We start from the raw sequence: 17,109 nt of genomic DNA on the forward strand, positions 1-17,109 counted from the left end.
AGGCCTGAGACAAAGGAAGCGAGGCTGGCCGAGAAGGGTGGATTCGACGTCCGGGTGGGGAGGAGAAAAGCCAAGGCTGCTGGGGAGAGGCTGGACTCACAGAACTTGGAGGTGGAGGTGTTGATGTTGATGGTGGAGCTGGGGGTGGGGGCGGGGGCCGCCTTGGCCACCGCGGCGGCCGTGTCGCAGCTCTTCAACATCATGATCACCCCATTGGCCTCCGGCGGTGGCGGCGGCCCCATCGAGAGCCCCTCCTTAGGGCCTTTCCTGTCCACCGAGGCCGCGGGCACCGCCAGCAGCTGACCCCCCGGCGGCTCTCGCGCAGGGGCTGGAATCGACGAGGGGGGCGGCGGCGGCGGCGGCGGCGGGGGCTGCCGGAAGCCGTCCACCGCGGCCTCCCAGTTGTTGTGGTTCTGGTCGTCCATCATCGCCACGTAGCTGCCCCACTCCTCCTCTTCCATGCTTTCCTCCATCCTGCAGGCCCCCAGCACCCGCCCGCCTCACAGGCACCTGCCGCCCGTCTCAACCCCGGGCCAGGGGGCACCGCAGCCTCCTCGAGTTCACATCGCCGGGGGCCGGCACGGGCGCGGCGGAGAGGGGAGCTGGGCGCCGGGTCTCTCCGTCTCCGCCGGGCCGACTCTTACAGACAGGGCTGACGGCGGTGGGCGCTCCCGGGCTCTAGCCTGGGAGAGGCAGCCGTAAAGCGGCCGCGCCCCTCACGACATTTTACAGCAACTTCCAACAGGCTGTTGGAAAGGGCAGCTGGGGGAGCGGCCAAGAGGGCACGTGGTGCGAGGAATGAGCCAGGAGAAAGCAAAGCAAAAAGGGGCAGGAGCTGTAAGTCACCCCCACGCAAAAGGGCAGAGGTTTGGCCCGCCCCGGCTGGACCCGCACTGAGAGGGGAGGGGCCCCGGGTCGGGTGGAGCAGGCGTCGGTCCCGCCCCCGGGCCGGCCCCACGTGACAAGGGAGTTTGCGCACGCGCGTTCTGTGTCTGGTTACCAGGGCGACCGGAATCTGGCCGGCTGCTGAAGATGCGCACCAAACCCTCTGGCGTTCGCTGCGGCGCAGGGCCCCGTTTGCGTGGTGTTTTTCTTACGCCCGCCGGATTTACTGTGTCTTTGCGCCGCACAGGGTCTCGCCGTCCAGACCTTTGGTCGACACGGAGCTAGGAGGCCACAGGAGGCCTGGGGTCGCGCATTACAAATGGATGGGACTGCCCTGGGTGGCCCTGGATGGGCCTGCTGATGGGCCTCAGCCCACACTAACCGAAACCTTAAAAACCAAGAATAAAAACTGAAACATAGCAAGGTGGCTTTTAAAAAAAAAAAAAAATGCGTTTGAACTACTCATGAATTTTTTTTTTTAAGTTCCTTAACTTCTCCATACACAGAGGCCGGGAATTTTAGATTTTTAAATGCCAAGCTTCACGCCATGTTCCGTAAATCTGACTACAAATTTCGGATTTATGTTTCAGAGTCCAGAGGGGCAAAAAAGAGAGGTTACGTAACTATATTATAATTTCTTTAACTTCTCTGCTTTCTCAAATGACAGCAATAGTATATTATAGGAGAACAAACGTTACCGTTGTGTTTATAGGTCATCCCAGCTACTGGTGTTAACGTTGTCTAGAAAAACCTGTTATTATTTACTCTAGCAGATAATGAATCTTTATTTCCAGAGGTATGTAATTAGTGTGAAGAATCATTTCAGCCGCTGAAAAACCGTTGTCTCGGGTGCACTTCAGTGTCCACATGTATTTGGACTTCTCAGCATGTTTTCCCACTATATTCTGTGCTATACTTAAGGCAACTGTTCACCAGTCACTTAACAATGATTTAATTCTAGACAGTGCTCCCACATATTAATGGCACATACTTTTTGAAGCACTGCATGTTTTTAATTCCCTGAACCTGGAACTATACTAATTCTCCGGCCCTGGGAAATTCTTGGAGTATTTTCTTAAGTGAAAGAGAATTGAGTCAAATGCCAAGGGTGGAAAAAATGTAACCTCAGAATTCCGTGCCAGGCAAAAAAAAGAAGAAGAAGAAGATGGAAAAAGGAAAACAAATTACAATTTTTTACAAACAGCAACTGGTGGTTAACCAACAGACTTTCTGTGTAGGTGGGTTGGTGGGTATGTCTGGAGATAATGCAGTTTCTACATAATAAAATATTCAATACACAAGATACAAATCATAAATGTATTTCTAGTAACATGATCACAAAACATATGAAGCAAAAGTTCATGAAGGTGTAAGAAAGAAATCTACCGTCACAGTAAGTGATTAGCACATCTCTAGTAGATTGCAGTGGGTTGAATAGTAGCCCCCCAAAAGATATATTTGTGTCCTAATCAGTGGAATCTGTGAATCTTTATTTTAGAAACAGGGTCTTTGCAGATAAAATTAAAGTTCTTGAGATGAGATCTACCTGGATTAGCCTAGTAGGCCATAAAACCAATGACAAGTGTCCTGCTAACAGAAAGGCAGCAGGAGATGTGAGAAGACAAAACAGACACAGGGTAATGTGACCCCAGAAGCAGAGATTGGAGTGATGAAGCTACATTTCCACTCAGATGTCAACAGCCACCTAAATCTGGAGGAGGCAAAACATGGATTCTCCTCTAGAGTTTCCAGAGAATTCCACCCTGCCAGTGCCTTGATTTCAGATTTCTAGCTTACAGAAATGTGAGAGAATACATTTCTGTTCTTTACCACACCATTCGTTGTAATTTGTTATAGCGCCACAGGAAACTAATACATAGATTAAGAGGATAAAAAAATCTTTAGGGAACTAGAAGATCTGAACAACATAATGACCAAGCTTGAGTTAATGTATACAAATAGCACATTACACTTGACAACCATAGAATAAATATACACAAGAACATGTGAAAAGTCGACAAAAAAAGAACATACTAGGTCGTAAAGCAAGTCTCTCTACAATGTCTAAAGATTGGTATCATAGCAACCACATTCTCTGACCAGTATGGAGTTAAATTAGAAATCAATAACCAACAAACAACTAGTAAACCCTCGTATTTCTACTCTTCCAATCAACTCACAGGTCAGGAAAATCATAATGGAAATTGGGAAACATTTAGAACTTAAGGGATTGGTACTATCTTGGCAAAACAGCTTCCATCCTGGCAAGGCCTCACCCCAGAGATTTTTACTCCGCGTACTGGTGAACACTGAACCCTTCACATGTATACTGACAAAATGACCAATATAAGACATTCATTTTAGTTGTAATTAAACGCACCATTAAGGAAAAAGCTAATAATGACAGGGCCAAAACAATCACTAACAGGGTGCAACTTGCCATAAATAAGAAATACCACCTACCAAAAGGAAACCAAATGAGTACATTGATAACTGGTTATTTTTATGGACATTATGAGGCATTATTTCTTACATTACACATGTAAAAATACAACTTTACATATAGTAATATGTAAATTAAGGCAACTTGTAATATGTAAATGTAATTTACATATTAAAATGTACAATGTTTTATAATATAAGATGCTGTAATTAAAGTATATTTTAATAGTTATTAACTTAAAATCTTAGATGATTTGTTGCAGGATATGGAGATAGGCAATAACATTACTAGCGACCCAACATGGACAGTTATAACACATGTTAGTAATTACTGCAAGCTCCCATGGTTGCAAGTATTGATGTATCTGTTTGGCTTTTAGGTTGGTTGGCTGGTTGGTGTCTATTTCCCTCTAGGTTATCGGTTTCATTAAATCAGGATATATATAAAATATATATGTAAGATAGATCTATATAAAGGGACTCCATGGAGGGAAGAAAGCCATTTTCTTTGCTCCTTTTCCTGCTTCTGTTCTTGCTAGGACCTGCACCCCTGCCTTACACATGCCTTAACGTATATTCTTATAAAGGTCAGGAGTTAATGATTTCTTTGGAGTCTTCCAGCACAATACATAACGTCTAAGGAGTGATGGGTCAGGGTCATAAACTTCTCCAAGACCCTTGACTACAAACACCTTAATGCCAAGACCCCTGGCTCCAGGGCATAAATGACTTATGCAGGACACCTGAGCACTCATCCTTGTTCTACCAGTCCCTGGATGCCTAAGAGCACACGTACACCAGACCACCACCTCAATAAAAACTCCAGACCCCTGAGCAAAGACAAGACTCCTGTTCCCTTGATTTTGAGTTTCCTGGACATTCTGTATTCTCTCTGTGTCTTCAATAAACTCTGCTCTTACTTCCTCTTGGCTTGTATTTGATTGTCCTGTGCAAAACCAGGGACCCTCTTGGCTGGTCATGTGGGACCTGCTCTGGCTCCTCAGACCTGGCCAGTCTGCATCATAAGTTTGTATACAGAAAGAGAAGACTGATTCAAAATACTAATAGCAGTTATCTAGGATAATGGGTTTATGGGCGGATTAAATCTTTGTATCTTTCAATATTTTCTATGTTCTTTACAATGAGTGTGTATTACTTTTATAATGAGAAAAAAATTCTAAAACTTTAAAAAGTAGACAGAGGCACCTGGGTTGGGCAGCTCAGGTCATGACCCAGGCTGGCATCATGCTCCCTATCAAGCTCCCTGCTCAGCGCAGAGCCTGCTTCTCCCTCTGCCCCTGCTTGCGGAGGCACGAGCATCCGCTCCCCTCTCACCTTTTCTCCCTCTCAAATAAATTCCTTTAAAAATTAAATAAGTAAATAAACACAACATTAAAAAATATAAATTGGGATTCTGGGCATTAAAATGTTCCTTTTGATTCCCAGAAACACAAATCTCAAGTAAAAACTGCATAAAAATCAAGGCTCTTCATTGACACCAGACTGACAAGCAGGGTAAAGGTAAGGTGTGGTTCAGCCAGGGCTCCAGTTCTGTTCTCTGCATTGGTCTTTGTCCTGATCTCCTCCTTCATAAGTTTGATCCTCAAGCTGTTGGTAAAATGGCTGTCACAGCTCTGGGCCTCTTATAATGGATAAGATATCAAGAAGAGGGCCCACTTGGTCAGTTGAGCGACTGGCTCTTGATCTCTTGATTTTGGCTCAGGTCCTGATCTCAGGGTGATGAGATGAAGCTCTACATCCAACTCATGGAGCCTGCTTGAGTCTCTCTTTCCCTCTGTCCCTCCCCCTGCTCACAATGTCTAGCTCTCGCTCTCCAAATAAGTAAATAAGATCTTTAAAAAAAAGAAGAAGAAGGCCCATAACTTCTGGTAGCTATTATGAGACAGCAAGTTCTTTCCCAGAAGCCCTCAAGAAATTTCCTCTCTGTCTCATTGGTTCCTTCCACAACCGATTCCGATAACATTTTAGATATATTCCAGAGCCATTTACTGGGAAAGGTATGGATTTATTTCTGGAAAATAAGCCCACCCCGGAAGCCCAGAGTGCGATCAGCTTCTCCTTAAGTACCCTGGCTGAGAAGTGAAGAATGGATATAAGAAAAAAAACTGGGGTCAAGTGGAGAGGTTTAAATAGATGCGAGTTATGTAACAGTGCCCATCACAGGCCCAGGAACCTAATCTCCTGGAGCCTGCCCACTAAAAAGCCTCATCCCAGCCTCTCCACTCTGTCCCCTTCATTAGCACCTCCCTAATTAACATATTTATGCAAAACTGCATATACACTGATTAGATAAATATATGACTAACTGTCTAAAATAGTTAAAACTTGGAGGGGGTGAGGGAGCTAGGCTTTGTCACTAAGAATTTCTCTTTGGGGACACCTGGGTGGCTCACCTGGGTTAAAGCCTCTGCCTTCAGCTCAGGTCATGATCTCAGGGTCCTGGAATCAAGCCCCGCATTGGGCTCTTTGCTCAGCAGGGAGCCTGCTTCCCTGGACCCCCTCCCCCCCCCCCCGGCCACCTCTCTCCCTATTTGTGATCTCTGTCTGTCAAATAAATAAATAAAATCTTTTAAAAAAAAAAAAAAAGACTTAAAAATGTTAAAAAAAAAAAAAAGAATTTCTCTTTGTTTGGCTTTAAATACCGTCATGTCACTTTTCCCATGGAATAGTTCATTGTGATTGTACAATACTTTTGAATAAATACGTGCATGGCTAGCTGAACTCTACCTGAAGTCTTATTCATATCAACAGTTCTTTTTTTTTTTTTTTTTTTTTTTTTTTGGTCAACTCTTAAAACGTGATCTGTACGGTGAGATACATTTTCCCTAAGAGAAAGTGAAAATGATTATTGCCATTTTTACATCTTATCTACTCTACCCCCCTAATTCTTGCATTGTTAGTAAAGGATGACATTGCTCAGAGGTGAGCAAAAAAGAGGAAAGAAGACAAGAAAAAATGATGTGAAAAAATCCATAGGCCATACATGCCTCTTCTCAGTTGTTAAGCAAGAACTGAACCAAAGATGTGGTAGACAACATACAGCACATAAATGATTTGTTTTAATTGTTTTACTTTAAATTTACTATTAAGTTCACGAAGCCATTAGCACAGAAAACTTAAAAACATGACTTTGCTAGAGATAAACTATATTAGGTTCAGGAAGAATGCTTTTTATAATCCCTAGAAGATTATAATAGACTAATACAGCATTCGACAAAGAAATGACTTGTGATGCATAACGCCACTGGAAGTCTAAAGGCCAAGCTATTGGAATGATCTTGACTGAAAGGCAAGAGGATTAGAGACATAGAAATAACTCAAGCCATAACAGTTGCACACTGAGATTCCTGCTTACAGTGAAGATGTCTAGCCACTCGGGGGAGTGTTCTCTATTCGGTACTTCTTTCCACATTGGATTTTGTTCCTTCCTTTTACATCTTAGCATCTGAATCTTAAATTCCACTCCAGCAGGGAAACAGATAATGATGCAGATGCTCTCTATAAACATGGTGAATTTAGAAGCTGAAGAAAATGACTTTAGGCTGAAGGAGGCCATCAAGTAAAAGCTGTTTCTATCCACACCTTGTTGCAGGCCTATCCCTTCCACTCAGTCATTCACAAATCTTTCTGTGCCGGGCACGTGCTGGGGCTAGAAGAGTAAACAGGCAAAAAGAGTTTCTGCCTCCCGAGAAGTTTCTTTTCCACTGAGGTGTCAAGTATTAAACAACCACATGAGCCAAAGTATGACAAAGCATCATGAAGGAAACTACTAGATGCTATGAGAAGGTGTTACAGAAAATTATTTTATTTTGTATGATCAAGGAGAATTTTCCTGAAAAAGCATATTTCTGCTAAGATGAAAGGAGGGTAGAAGTTCGTCATTCAGCAATTTGGGGAGAAAACATTCCAGGCAGGAAAATCAACAAGGGAAAAGGCATTTGCCATCATCTAGGAACCTAAAGAAAGTAATGAGACTCAGTTGGAGTGAGGGAGAGGGAAGGGGATGTGGCATATAGAGGGAAGGTAAAAGGAAGAGAGACCGATTATACAAGTCTTTGTACGTCCTTTTGAGGATTTGGTGTTTCTTTCTTTTTTTTTTTTTTTAAGATTTTATTTATTTGACAGAGATCACAAGTAGGCAGAGAGGCAGGCAGAGAGAGTGAGAGAGAGAGACATGGAAGCAGGCTCCCTGCTGAGCAGAAAGCCCGATTAGGGGCTCCACCCCAGGACCCTGGGATCATGACCTGAGCCAAAGGCAGAGGCTTTAACCCACTGAGCCACCCAGGTGCTCCAGGATTTGGTGTTTCTGCTTGAATGGAAAAGGGGTAAGGACGCGCTGTGATGTGCTTTAGGTTTTATAAGGGTGTCCAACTGCCCTGGGGGAATGGCCTCATAGGAAGGGAAAGAGTAGACAGAGAGACCAAGTAGAGAGTTATGCAAATACTTAAGCCAAGTCACAATGCTGGCTTGAACTAGGGAGATGTCAGTGGGCATGGAAAGAGATGGTGGACTGCAGATTGATTCTGGAGTTTGGCCAGACAGGATTGCTTGCATTAAATACTGAAGATCTGAAGGGTAACACAGCCACTGTGATAGAGACCTGCATAGATGGTCAGGCTCATCCACAGCTGGGATTTTATCCAATGCATGCAATGGAAGGAGAGTTGGGTGAGTGATAGCAATGATGAATCGGTCCGGGACTTCAAGCTGGACGAGAAAATAAAGACCAGATGGGGCAGATGGCTAGAGAGAAAATAAACTTGTTTTTGGATAAGAAGTCTCCATGAGGTCAAAGAGCTACTACAAGGATGTCTGTCCTTAATTAAGAAACCAGAGGATAAGTCATAACCAAAAGGTAGACTGTTTGAATTAACAATTTGGTATGGCTTCTCTACACCCCACGTCCCCAAAACAAGTGACCATTCCTGGATACCTGAAGGCTTTTGAGTGGTGCCCACCACCTACATACAAAATAGCGATCTATCAGAATGCGGGGAGGACCTGAGCAACAGAGGCACTTAACTGAAAGAGAAGACAAATTAATTAACTTCTGAAATCCTTTCCACTTGGCATTAATGCAACGGATTCTTGCATAACAAAGTAACATTTCCCAGTTGTGCCAACTGTCCATTTTCATGTTCTAATTCACGGTCTTAGAGTCACTCGCTGTGTTAAAGCAATTTGGTTTAATTTAAACAAGATAGATGAGATGCACTTGAAAAGTTAAATGAAACAACAGAAAATCCTCAGATGTGAGTGAAGTATAGTCTTCAGTACAAAATGTATTCGTAGAAAGTGTATTTGCACTACCCACAGCTACCTGTTACAAAGTGTTGCCTACAAAAGAAACCAGAATTAAGTTTGTATATTTCACTTTTTAAAGCATTAATTTTTTTACTCTTTAAAGGAAACAAAAAAAGTTTGCATGATTATGAAGGAAAGTCATACAAAATTTCCCCAAATTTCTATAGAGACTATTTTGGACAGTTACAGCTCAAAATGTAACCTAGAGAAAATTTTTAACAAATTAAAAACATGGTGCTACTGTCAGCATTGGAGAATTCAAAAGGAAAATACTTTAAAATACTGTATGGACCTGGATATTTCTTTCAAGTGACAATGAAATTCATGATATTGGTGATTACCAATTTATATAATGAGATTTAAAATATCTATCTTCTATGACACCAATTGATCATATGCAGCTCAACCCCATCAAAATGTCATATATTAAACTCGTGATATAACATGATCCTATGAAAGTGATAATAAACTCATGGTTCCCTTCCAATCCAAGCATTGCTTCAAGAATTTAATGGACAATTCCAGCTTCTTCAACCTCAGCCAAACATAGTTTCTCCACTTTGAAATCAATGAAAAACACCCTAAGAATCACAGGGTCCCCAGAACGTTTTCTAATTAGTCATTACTCTCAATAGAACACAAATTATGTGAAAGCCTTGATTGTAACAACATAATTAGTAATTTACTTAAATGAAGCCAAGAAAATTAACTTTTATGGAATAAATATAATTTATGAATTATGTATGACCTCATTTTATCACTTACCCAAATAACAAGCTCCTGGAAAGAGTGCCCAGACATATACAAAAGCAGCTTAATTCCATCATCTTAGATGTTTTACCATAATATTACATGTACCTTTTCTTGTATCAAGGAGAGGAAATAGGGTATGTGTTAACAGTTGGTCAACTGCATGTATAACATTTAAATATCGGGACATACAGAGGAGCTTCCATTTGTACTCCTGCTGCAATATTAGAATCGGGCCTGGCTGGGGGAGTGGGGGGGCGGGTCCTGTAAGAGCTCAGAAGACTAGAAGGGCCACCCACATGCATGTTGAAGTTTCCCTCATGGGAACGATGGCAGGAGTCTCAGTGGAGCTTACAAGGGGGAGCCAACAGCACTGTCCCATCGGAGAACTACGGGGTACGAGAAACATGTGTTTCCTTGAGAGGTTGCAGAGAAGCTGTGCTCAGAGAACAGTGACGATGGGTTCAAGCAGAGACTTGGAGGGAAAACTTGAAGAAAAAAAAACATCAGAAAACGTGCTGATCCTGCAGCAGTGAAAGGGGTTGTGAAGGAGGAGTGGGGTGACAGGAGAGGAGGTTACAGGAAACTTTCGAGATGAAAATGCAAAAGTTTATTAAAAGTCACTGTTGGCGCGTTGAGTGATGAAATCGCTTGGAAAGACCCAGTGTGCATCTAATCCCAGGGGAGCCTTAGGGGAAGGGAACGCCTGGGCCCAAGGCAGTTCAGCGGTGGCCTGGGAGTGAGCCCCTTCCCATGGGTGGAATTCAGGACTGGACCTCCGCCATCAGCCAGCACTGGCAGGTGCCGTGGGCATGTCTGTGGTTGGCAGCAAGGAGCACAAAACACCCGATTCTTCATGGCCAGGCAGTCTCGGCAATTCTCACTGGCATTCCAGGTGATCATGGAGCCAGCAGCCCCAGGAGATCAGCCGAGAGCAGAAGCCAGCCCCTTTTAGAGGCCACGCCAATTATCTGGTAGGAGTTAGTATCTATCTTGTCATATTCAAGAAGGGGCAGATATAAATGGGTCTCAACTTCACTTTTTTCACATACATTATGTACCCCAAATTGTCTTTTAGATGTGAAACCCAAACATTTCCAGCTCTGGCACAGACCTGCCAGCCAGCAGGTGGGTTTGGGCAGTTCCGTTTTGTTATCTGGTCAACAGTTTATGGTCATGAAAATTGCATGGTTTTGCCTTATTATTTGGTAAAAATGGGAAAATGGAAAACCAGATGAACTGATACCAACGATTTTTAGAAAGCTGTGAAGTTCACCCCCTGTAGTCACAGATGGAGACCATCAGGAGTGCTGCAGAGCCTTGAACCCCTGTTGGCCAAACACTCGATTTCAGCCAGTTACTCCAGTGTTTCATTGCAAAATGAAAGAACAAAACACCATCAAGGACTGTCGAAAAGGACACTTAGGACCGAGGATTTTATATTTTTAGCTTTCTGAGAATGGAACCACCTTTTACAACTATGGGGATCATCCATTGTTCAACTTGGATGCATTCGGATGCACCAATATTTTGAGGAACATGATCTTTTAAAAAAAAAAAATAGAGGTTGTCAGGGCAGTCATCAGAGAGTCAAAATGGAAACCTCTCTCCTGGAGCACTTAGTCTGCAAGGTGACAGTTGAAGCATCATTCCAAGACTTGGCAGGAGAGAACGGGAAAGCCATTGAGCTGTTTGTAGAATTTTAAGGCAGGGAAAACAATGACGAGTTATTGTGCACCTACTATGTACCAGTCCCGTACCAGGGCTCTTTCCAGCCAGCTTGGGCTGCCTTTTCTCTGTGCCCAGAACAACCCTTAACACCCATGCTAAAAAGGATTATGGAGGTCATGAAAGCAGAGCATTCGCCAGCTCTTCCACACGGCCCAGAACACCATGAATAATAATAATAGTAACATTAAGGCTATCAAGAGGAGTGGTAAAAATAGCAAGTACTTACTGCCTATTAGCGATGTGCTAGACTCTGCACAAAGGCATTTTCTATGGATTATCTTATTTAATCCTCGTAAGAACGCTATAGAGTTTTTACAGATGAGGAAGCTGAGGCTAAGAGAGTTTAAGAAAACTCCCAAGGTCAGGGGTGAGACGATCTAGAATGTGAGCACAAGGAGTTTGACCCCAGGAACTATGTACATGTCCCCCCTACTCCATTGTCCACAAGTGGGCCATGCAGCAGCAGGAAGTGGGATCCTCCGGTGACCCACCAGCAAAAGGACGGTCTCTTCTGGAGGCAGCCTGGGATGGCAGAACAGTAGAGTCTGGGTCAGATTATCCCTCCGAGGACTGCTGGGAGCATTACCTGAGGTGCTGAGGGTCGAACCCGTTCTCTGAGAGCCTCTTTATAAGGCCGTGCTCCCCATATTCCCCAGAGACAACTGGCGTGGCTTGGCCACAGCTGTGTGCACTTCTCTCTCATCTTCTAGTCAGCCTGCATCATCTAAAATGTCCTCTCTTTTTCATCCTTGTTCTTGCTTAACCATACCCTAGACTGCCAACACCACCCATAAACAATGCCAAAGCTTAGCCCTCAGAAACAGACAGCAGATATGTGACGGAGAGTCAAGAACCTGAGCTGAGTTCAGCCAGGTCTGCCCAGGGTATGGCCACACAGGCTTCTGGTGTGGACCTCTGGTAGCCCAGCCAACAGCCACTCCCTGTCCCCACAACCTCTACTAATTTGCTGGGAGGCATCAGGCCACCCTGGGCTCCCGGAGAGCCTCTACACCCAAGCCAGTCAGGGTGACTCCTCAGGAACAGTGGCCAACTTAGGGATGGACCCATATCGCAGTCCTGGCCAAGGAGCCATGAGAAGGCTGCTGGAGGCTCAAGGGATGCAAGGAAGGAACGTCCCCTTCTGGGAGCAGGGGAAAGCTTGGGGCTGAAGCAACCATCATCACATAGCCTCTTAGGACAAGCCTGAGAACAGAAGCCAGCATGATGACGCTGGTTGAGCAGGGAGATGAAATGAGCCCGAGTCCCCAAGGATGTTTTGAAAGCTCATTAACCCACCCTGGACCTGTGTACCTCCCTATGTCTTACCACGTGAAACTGTAAGTCCCGTCGAGGTCTGAGCTCTTCCAGTTGGACCCTTACTTACAGGCAGCTGAAAGTACCCTCATACAACAGCCCAGTAGCATCTGGTGGCCCTTGCCACAATGGGTAGGTACCAGATACCAAATCTGCACCACACTGGGAGTGTCCTGGGAAACTTAGTCCGGCTAATACCATCCCAGACCTGTAGGCGAAATTCGAGTCAGTGGGAAGTTGTTCAGTGAACTTTCCGGGAGGCCAGGAAAAGTGTCAACGCACTTTACAATCAAACCTAATTGAAAACAACAGCTCTTTAATCTAAATTTACAACATAATCAGCCTTCTGGTTACCTAATTATAATTAAATTAGATTGGCAGTGTATTTCATATATGCTAATTAAAAGCACCAAAAGAAAAAGCTGCATTTGGAAACTGCAGTATCTGCTCACTCCCTATGAGAGCCAAGGGTGACAGCGAGCTTCCTGGGCTATAATTTGGAGACCTGGGTCTAGTCCTGCCTCTGCTCTCACTGGTGGCTGTGTGACTCTAGGCAAGCCACTTAGCCCCTCTGAGCCTTACGGGTCCAACACAAGATGTCATCATGGATTTGTTCTGCCTGTTTTTGATCATCAAATAACTAAAATCATATACAAGGTACTTTGCTTGGTGTCTCATAAGATGCCTACTACGATTTTTATGTGTTTCATTGCCAAAGAAATGACAAACCCAAACTAGCCAATATTGTGACTGTTCAAGCATTAAACAACCCTTGGGGCCCTGAGATTGCACAGGCAGGAAGTTGGCTTGGGCAACCGCCCACCGCAAAGTCAGGCAAACCCTCCAACATGCACTTTAGATGTGGCCCGGGAGATAATGATCAAGGCAAAATCTGCCAGTGCGGGCCGTAAAGAACAATGGACCGGGAGCTCCTCCCAGAAATTAGAACAAAGTCTCATCAGGGAAATTCTCCACCCATGGTCCCACCCGCCTGGTGCCTGCCCAGCCCAGCTCACACGTGCCCGCAGGGGCCAGTCGCTGCTCTGTCTGCCAGGCTTCCCCTTTCTGAATGTAAGTTTGTATTGTAGTCCTGCTGTGTCTGCTACACCTCTGTGTGTTGGCTGTGAAGGTGGGAGATTCAGCTAACTTGTCCTTCTGGTTTATATGACACCAAAGCAAGCGAAGCCACATCTAAACTCAAGAGAGGACTGGCTACCCTTAGCTTTAAGCTAGATAGGGTGACCTCGGAGGTTTTTGAATTATCCCCCTTCGGGAGGTGATGTGTTCTGGGGGAGAGATGAAGAAAGATGCACACAGATGCTTAGCTGGTCACCAAGGGCACCTGACACCCTTCAGGAGTGTGGAGCTGTCCCTGGGATGACATTTCCCAGCCCCTTTGCATTTGCTTTATGGAAGTGAAATTAACTTAAAATTGACGTATTGAGAGGTACCATTCAGCAGCACTCCACACACTCGCAAGTGTTATGCAGTCACCTCCTACATCAAGTTCCAAAACATTTCATCATCCCAAAAGAAAACGCCATGCCCATTAAGCAATTGCTCCCCATTCTTCCCTCCCCTCAACCTCTTGAAACCACCAATTAGCTTTCTGTCTCTATAGATTTATCTACTCTGGATATTTCTTATTAAGAAAAGGAATCATTTGTTCAGCATGGGATCTTTCGTGTTTGGCTTCTGGCACCTAACGTCACTTTTCTGGGTTCACCCATGTTGTAGCACTTACCAATATTTCAGTCTTTTTTGTGACTGAATAATATTCTGTTGTATGGATCTCCATACAGTTTGCAGATCCCTTCATCTCTTGATGGACCTGTGGGCTGTTTCCACCTTTGGGTTATCGTGAACAGTGTTGCTGTGAGCTCTCATGTACAAGCACCTGTTTAAACATCTGTTTTCAAGTCTTTGGGGTCCATACCTAGGAGTGGAATTGCTAGGTCATTTGGTAATCCTGTGTTTGACCTTTCAAGGAACTGTCAGACTGTTTTCCACAGCATCAGCCCCCTTGCACTTTGGTGAGATGGTGTGACCCATGACTCAGTATCCCCGATGGCGAGTGGAAGGGATCATCGTCACATCTGGGAAGAGGTGCTTCCCCCAGGCTCAGCACAGTCCCGGCTGAGCACAGAAGGGAGGGAGGAGCCACAACATGGAGGGAGCTGGGTCCTTGGATGAGGGAACACGCCTGACCAGGAACATGCACACACCATGGTGTAAACAAAGCAATAAACTTCTAGGGTGTTAAGCCACTAAGGTTTTGGGGTGTATCTGTCACAGCAGCTGGCATTATCTTCAATGCATGGCTCAAAGTCCATCTTTTAATTCCCAGCTTCCTAGTAGAGGTCTCCCTGAATGATCCCACCCCCAGACATGACCCAGACCAGACACCAGATTTGTCATTTCTATGCTAGACAAGGATATGTTGCTTGCAGGGATCAGAAACCACTTGAACTAGCAGAAGCATTTATCATGAGCCTACTGGGCTCTCATGGACTTTGGAGACAAAGTATATCCAAGCATCACGCAAACAATCAGAGACTCAGCAAGGGAGGAGAGCAGAGGGACACAGGTTCCTGAGTGCCCGTCACAAAGACTCAGGGAGACCACTTTTTCTATTTCAGTTGTGCACTGAGTTACTGCTATTCTTAGATATGTTGAACGTGACACTGCTAGTTGTACAGTGTTTGGTCCACTCCTATCTGTCACTTGGAATTCCTGCCTTGGGTGGCTCATTCCTGTTTTAGTGAGTGTTTATCTCATCTCTGCAGGGAGAAGGTACAGCCCCAGTTTCATGCTGGGGTCAGAAGCTAGCACCCCCACATGCCACCTTGTGATCTCAAGCAAGTGACAACATTAATGAGCTTTGGTTTCCCCATCTATAAAATGGGTAGAAGAATAGTACCTACTTCAGTGTTATTGCAAACATGATAGATAGATAGATACATGGATAGATAGATACAGATAGAGATATACATAGATATAAAAGATAATGTTAGCAAAGTACTTGGCAAGGCACTCCTGATACACAGCGAGAGCTCAATTCCAGCTCCTGCCTGAACCCAGCAGGTGCATGGTGAGCAGCAAATGTGATCACTGAGTCCATCTGGTCCTCAGATCAGACCTTCAAATGATCAGAATCATATCAGGAGCTTTCAGGTAGGTTCTGGCCCATCTCTGACTCAACCAGATGAAAATCCCAGGGTTGGGCTTGGGAATCTGAGATTCTAATAATCACCAGCTTTGACGCCCTCCCTCGAGGATACCCCACCAGGCTGGCGAGGCCTCTTCCAGTAGGAAATAGGGACAAAACTCTGATCTCAGTCCCCAACGGTCGCGGAGTTCCTCCCGTGCTCATTCAAGCCCTTGCTCAATTTCCCCTCCTCAGAGACGCAGCTACCTACCTCCATGTCCTCCCAAAGTCCTCCGTAGCCCATTTCACGGCCCACCCCAGGAGCATGGGTTTCTCTTCCATCCTCTGGCTTCCGCACCCCCTGGCGAGTGCAGGGACCGATGCATCTGGCAGGGACTAGCACATAGTAAATACATGGGTAAGTACCTAAGTCAAATAAAACAATGAGGCAGCCTCTGCTGTGACGCCTTCCCCGTCCCTTAACAAGATCTCGGGCATGTATCAGAACTCTCAGATCCCTTTCCTCATTAAAACAGCCCAGTCTGGTTAAGAATGCTATTTTCTTGTCTGATTCCAAGGTCACCCCTGCCCCATCAAAACTGGGCTTGGAGTCTGGGGACCAGAGTGAGGACAGGCAGGCTATTTTCTCCTCCTCCCCACACCTATTAGTGAAGGAGAACTTGGTGTGCCTTTGAGAAAACCCTTTCCTTCTCCAGCTTGTCTGGGATTGGGTGGTGGGACTTGGCAATTCAGGGAAGAGGACGGAGGTCTCCTGCTGAGCTGGCACATCGCAGTCTTCTCTGGGTCAGGAGGTGCGGGTGCCTGGCTAATCCTTACTGGGGGGAGCCTGTAGATGCTAGTGCCTGCGGGGGTAGGCTTGAGTTCTCCTGGATCCAAGAGGTCTCCTGCTTGCCAGTTCTCTGAGTGAGGGATCTGGTTTCACTCCATCGCACACCTAAGCTGCCCCTTTTGGCATTTATACCCACAGTCACTTATTGGTGGGGTCCTTTGGCCCCAGGGTAGCCACCTCCCACCATGTCCCACGGACTCCTGAGAAACTCACACACGTAGGTGTTCAGAGAACACACTGGTAGACAGGTGCCTGCCCTTACCCTGCCACCTCTCTCCAGCCCCTTCCCCCTTGCTCAGTGAGGCTCATCTGGAGATCAGCATGTCCAGGGCCTGAGCACTATCTGATCAGGACGGAGTGCCAGGCTCCCCCTCCTTCGGGCACCCTCGTCCCTACAAGGGGTTCTTTTGAAACCTTTCCCCTTCACTGGGCTCCATAGCACAATGAGGGGATCAACACAGTGGAGCAGCCCCTCCCTCCCTCGCTCCCCCACCGATGCACACATACTGTGGGGGGGGGAAGTTGTCCCTCACAGACCTTCCTCACTCAGCCCCATACAGATTGACTCCCTGTCCTCATCAGTCTTGGGCCCAGAGCCATAGAGCAAGTCCTACTTTATAGCCTGTCCAACAACAGAGGCTTCTTGATCTTATCAAAGCTTCCA

The 17,109-nt window shown here is 45.6% G+C and overlaps 1 protein-coding gene across 1 annotated transcript in view; it reads right to left on the reverse strand.

Annotated features, from left to right (window-relative positions):
- CACUL1 (CDK2 associated cullin domain 1) overlaps positions 1-949 on the reverse strand; it is a 70,017-nt gene extending 69,068 nt beyond the window's left edge. The window contains exon 1 of the mRNA XM_082720268.1: positions 101-949. Coding sequence (XP_082576394.1) covers positions 101-473 — 373 coding nt within the window. The 5' untranslated portion in view covers positions 474-949. The remainder of the gene's footprint in view (positions 1-100) is intronic.
- Between the last annotated feature and the right edge of the window lie 16,160 nt (positions 950-17,109).

This window comes from Mustela nivalis, assembly GCF_964662115.1.
Source record: "Mustela nivalis genome assembly, chromosome: 2".
NCBI classification, from domain to species: Eukaryota; Metazoa; Chordata; class Mammalia; order Carnivora; family Mustelidae; genus Mustela; species Mustela nivalis.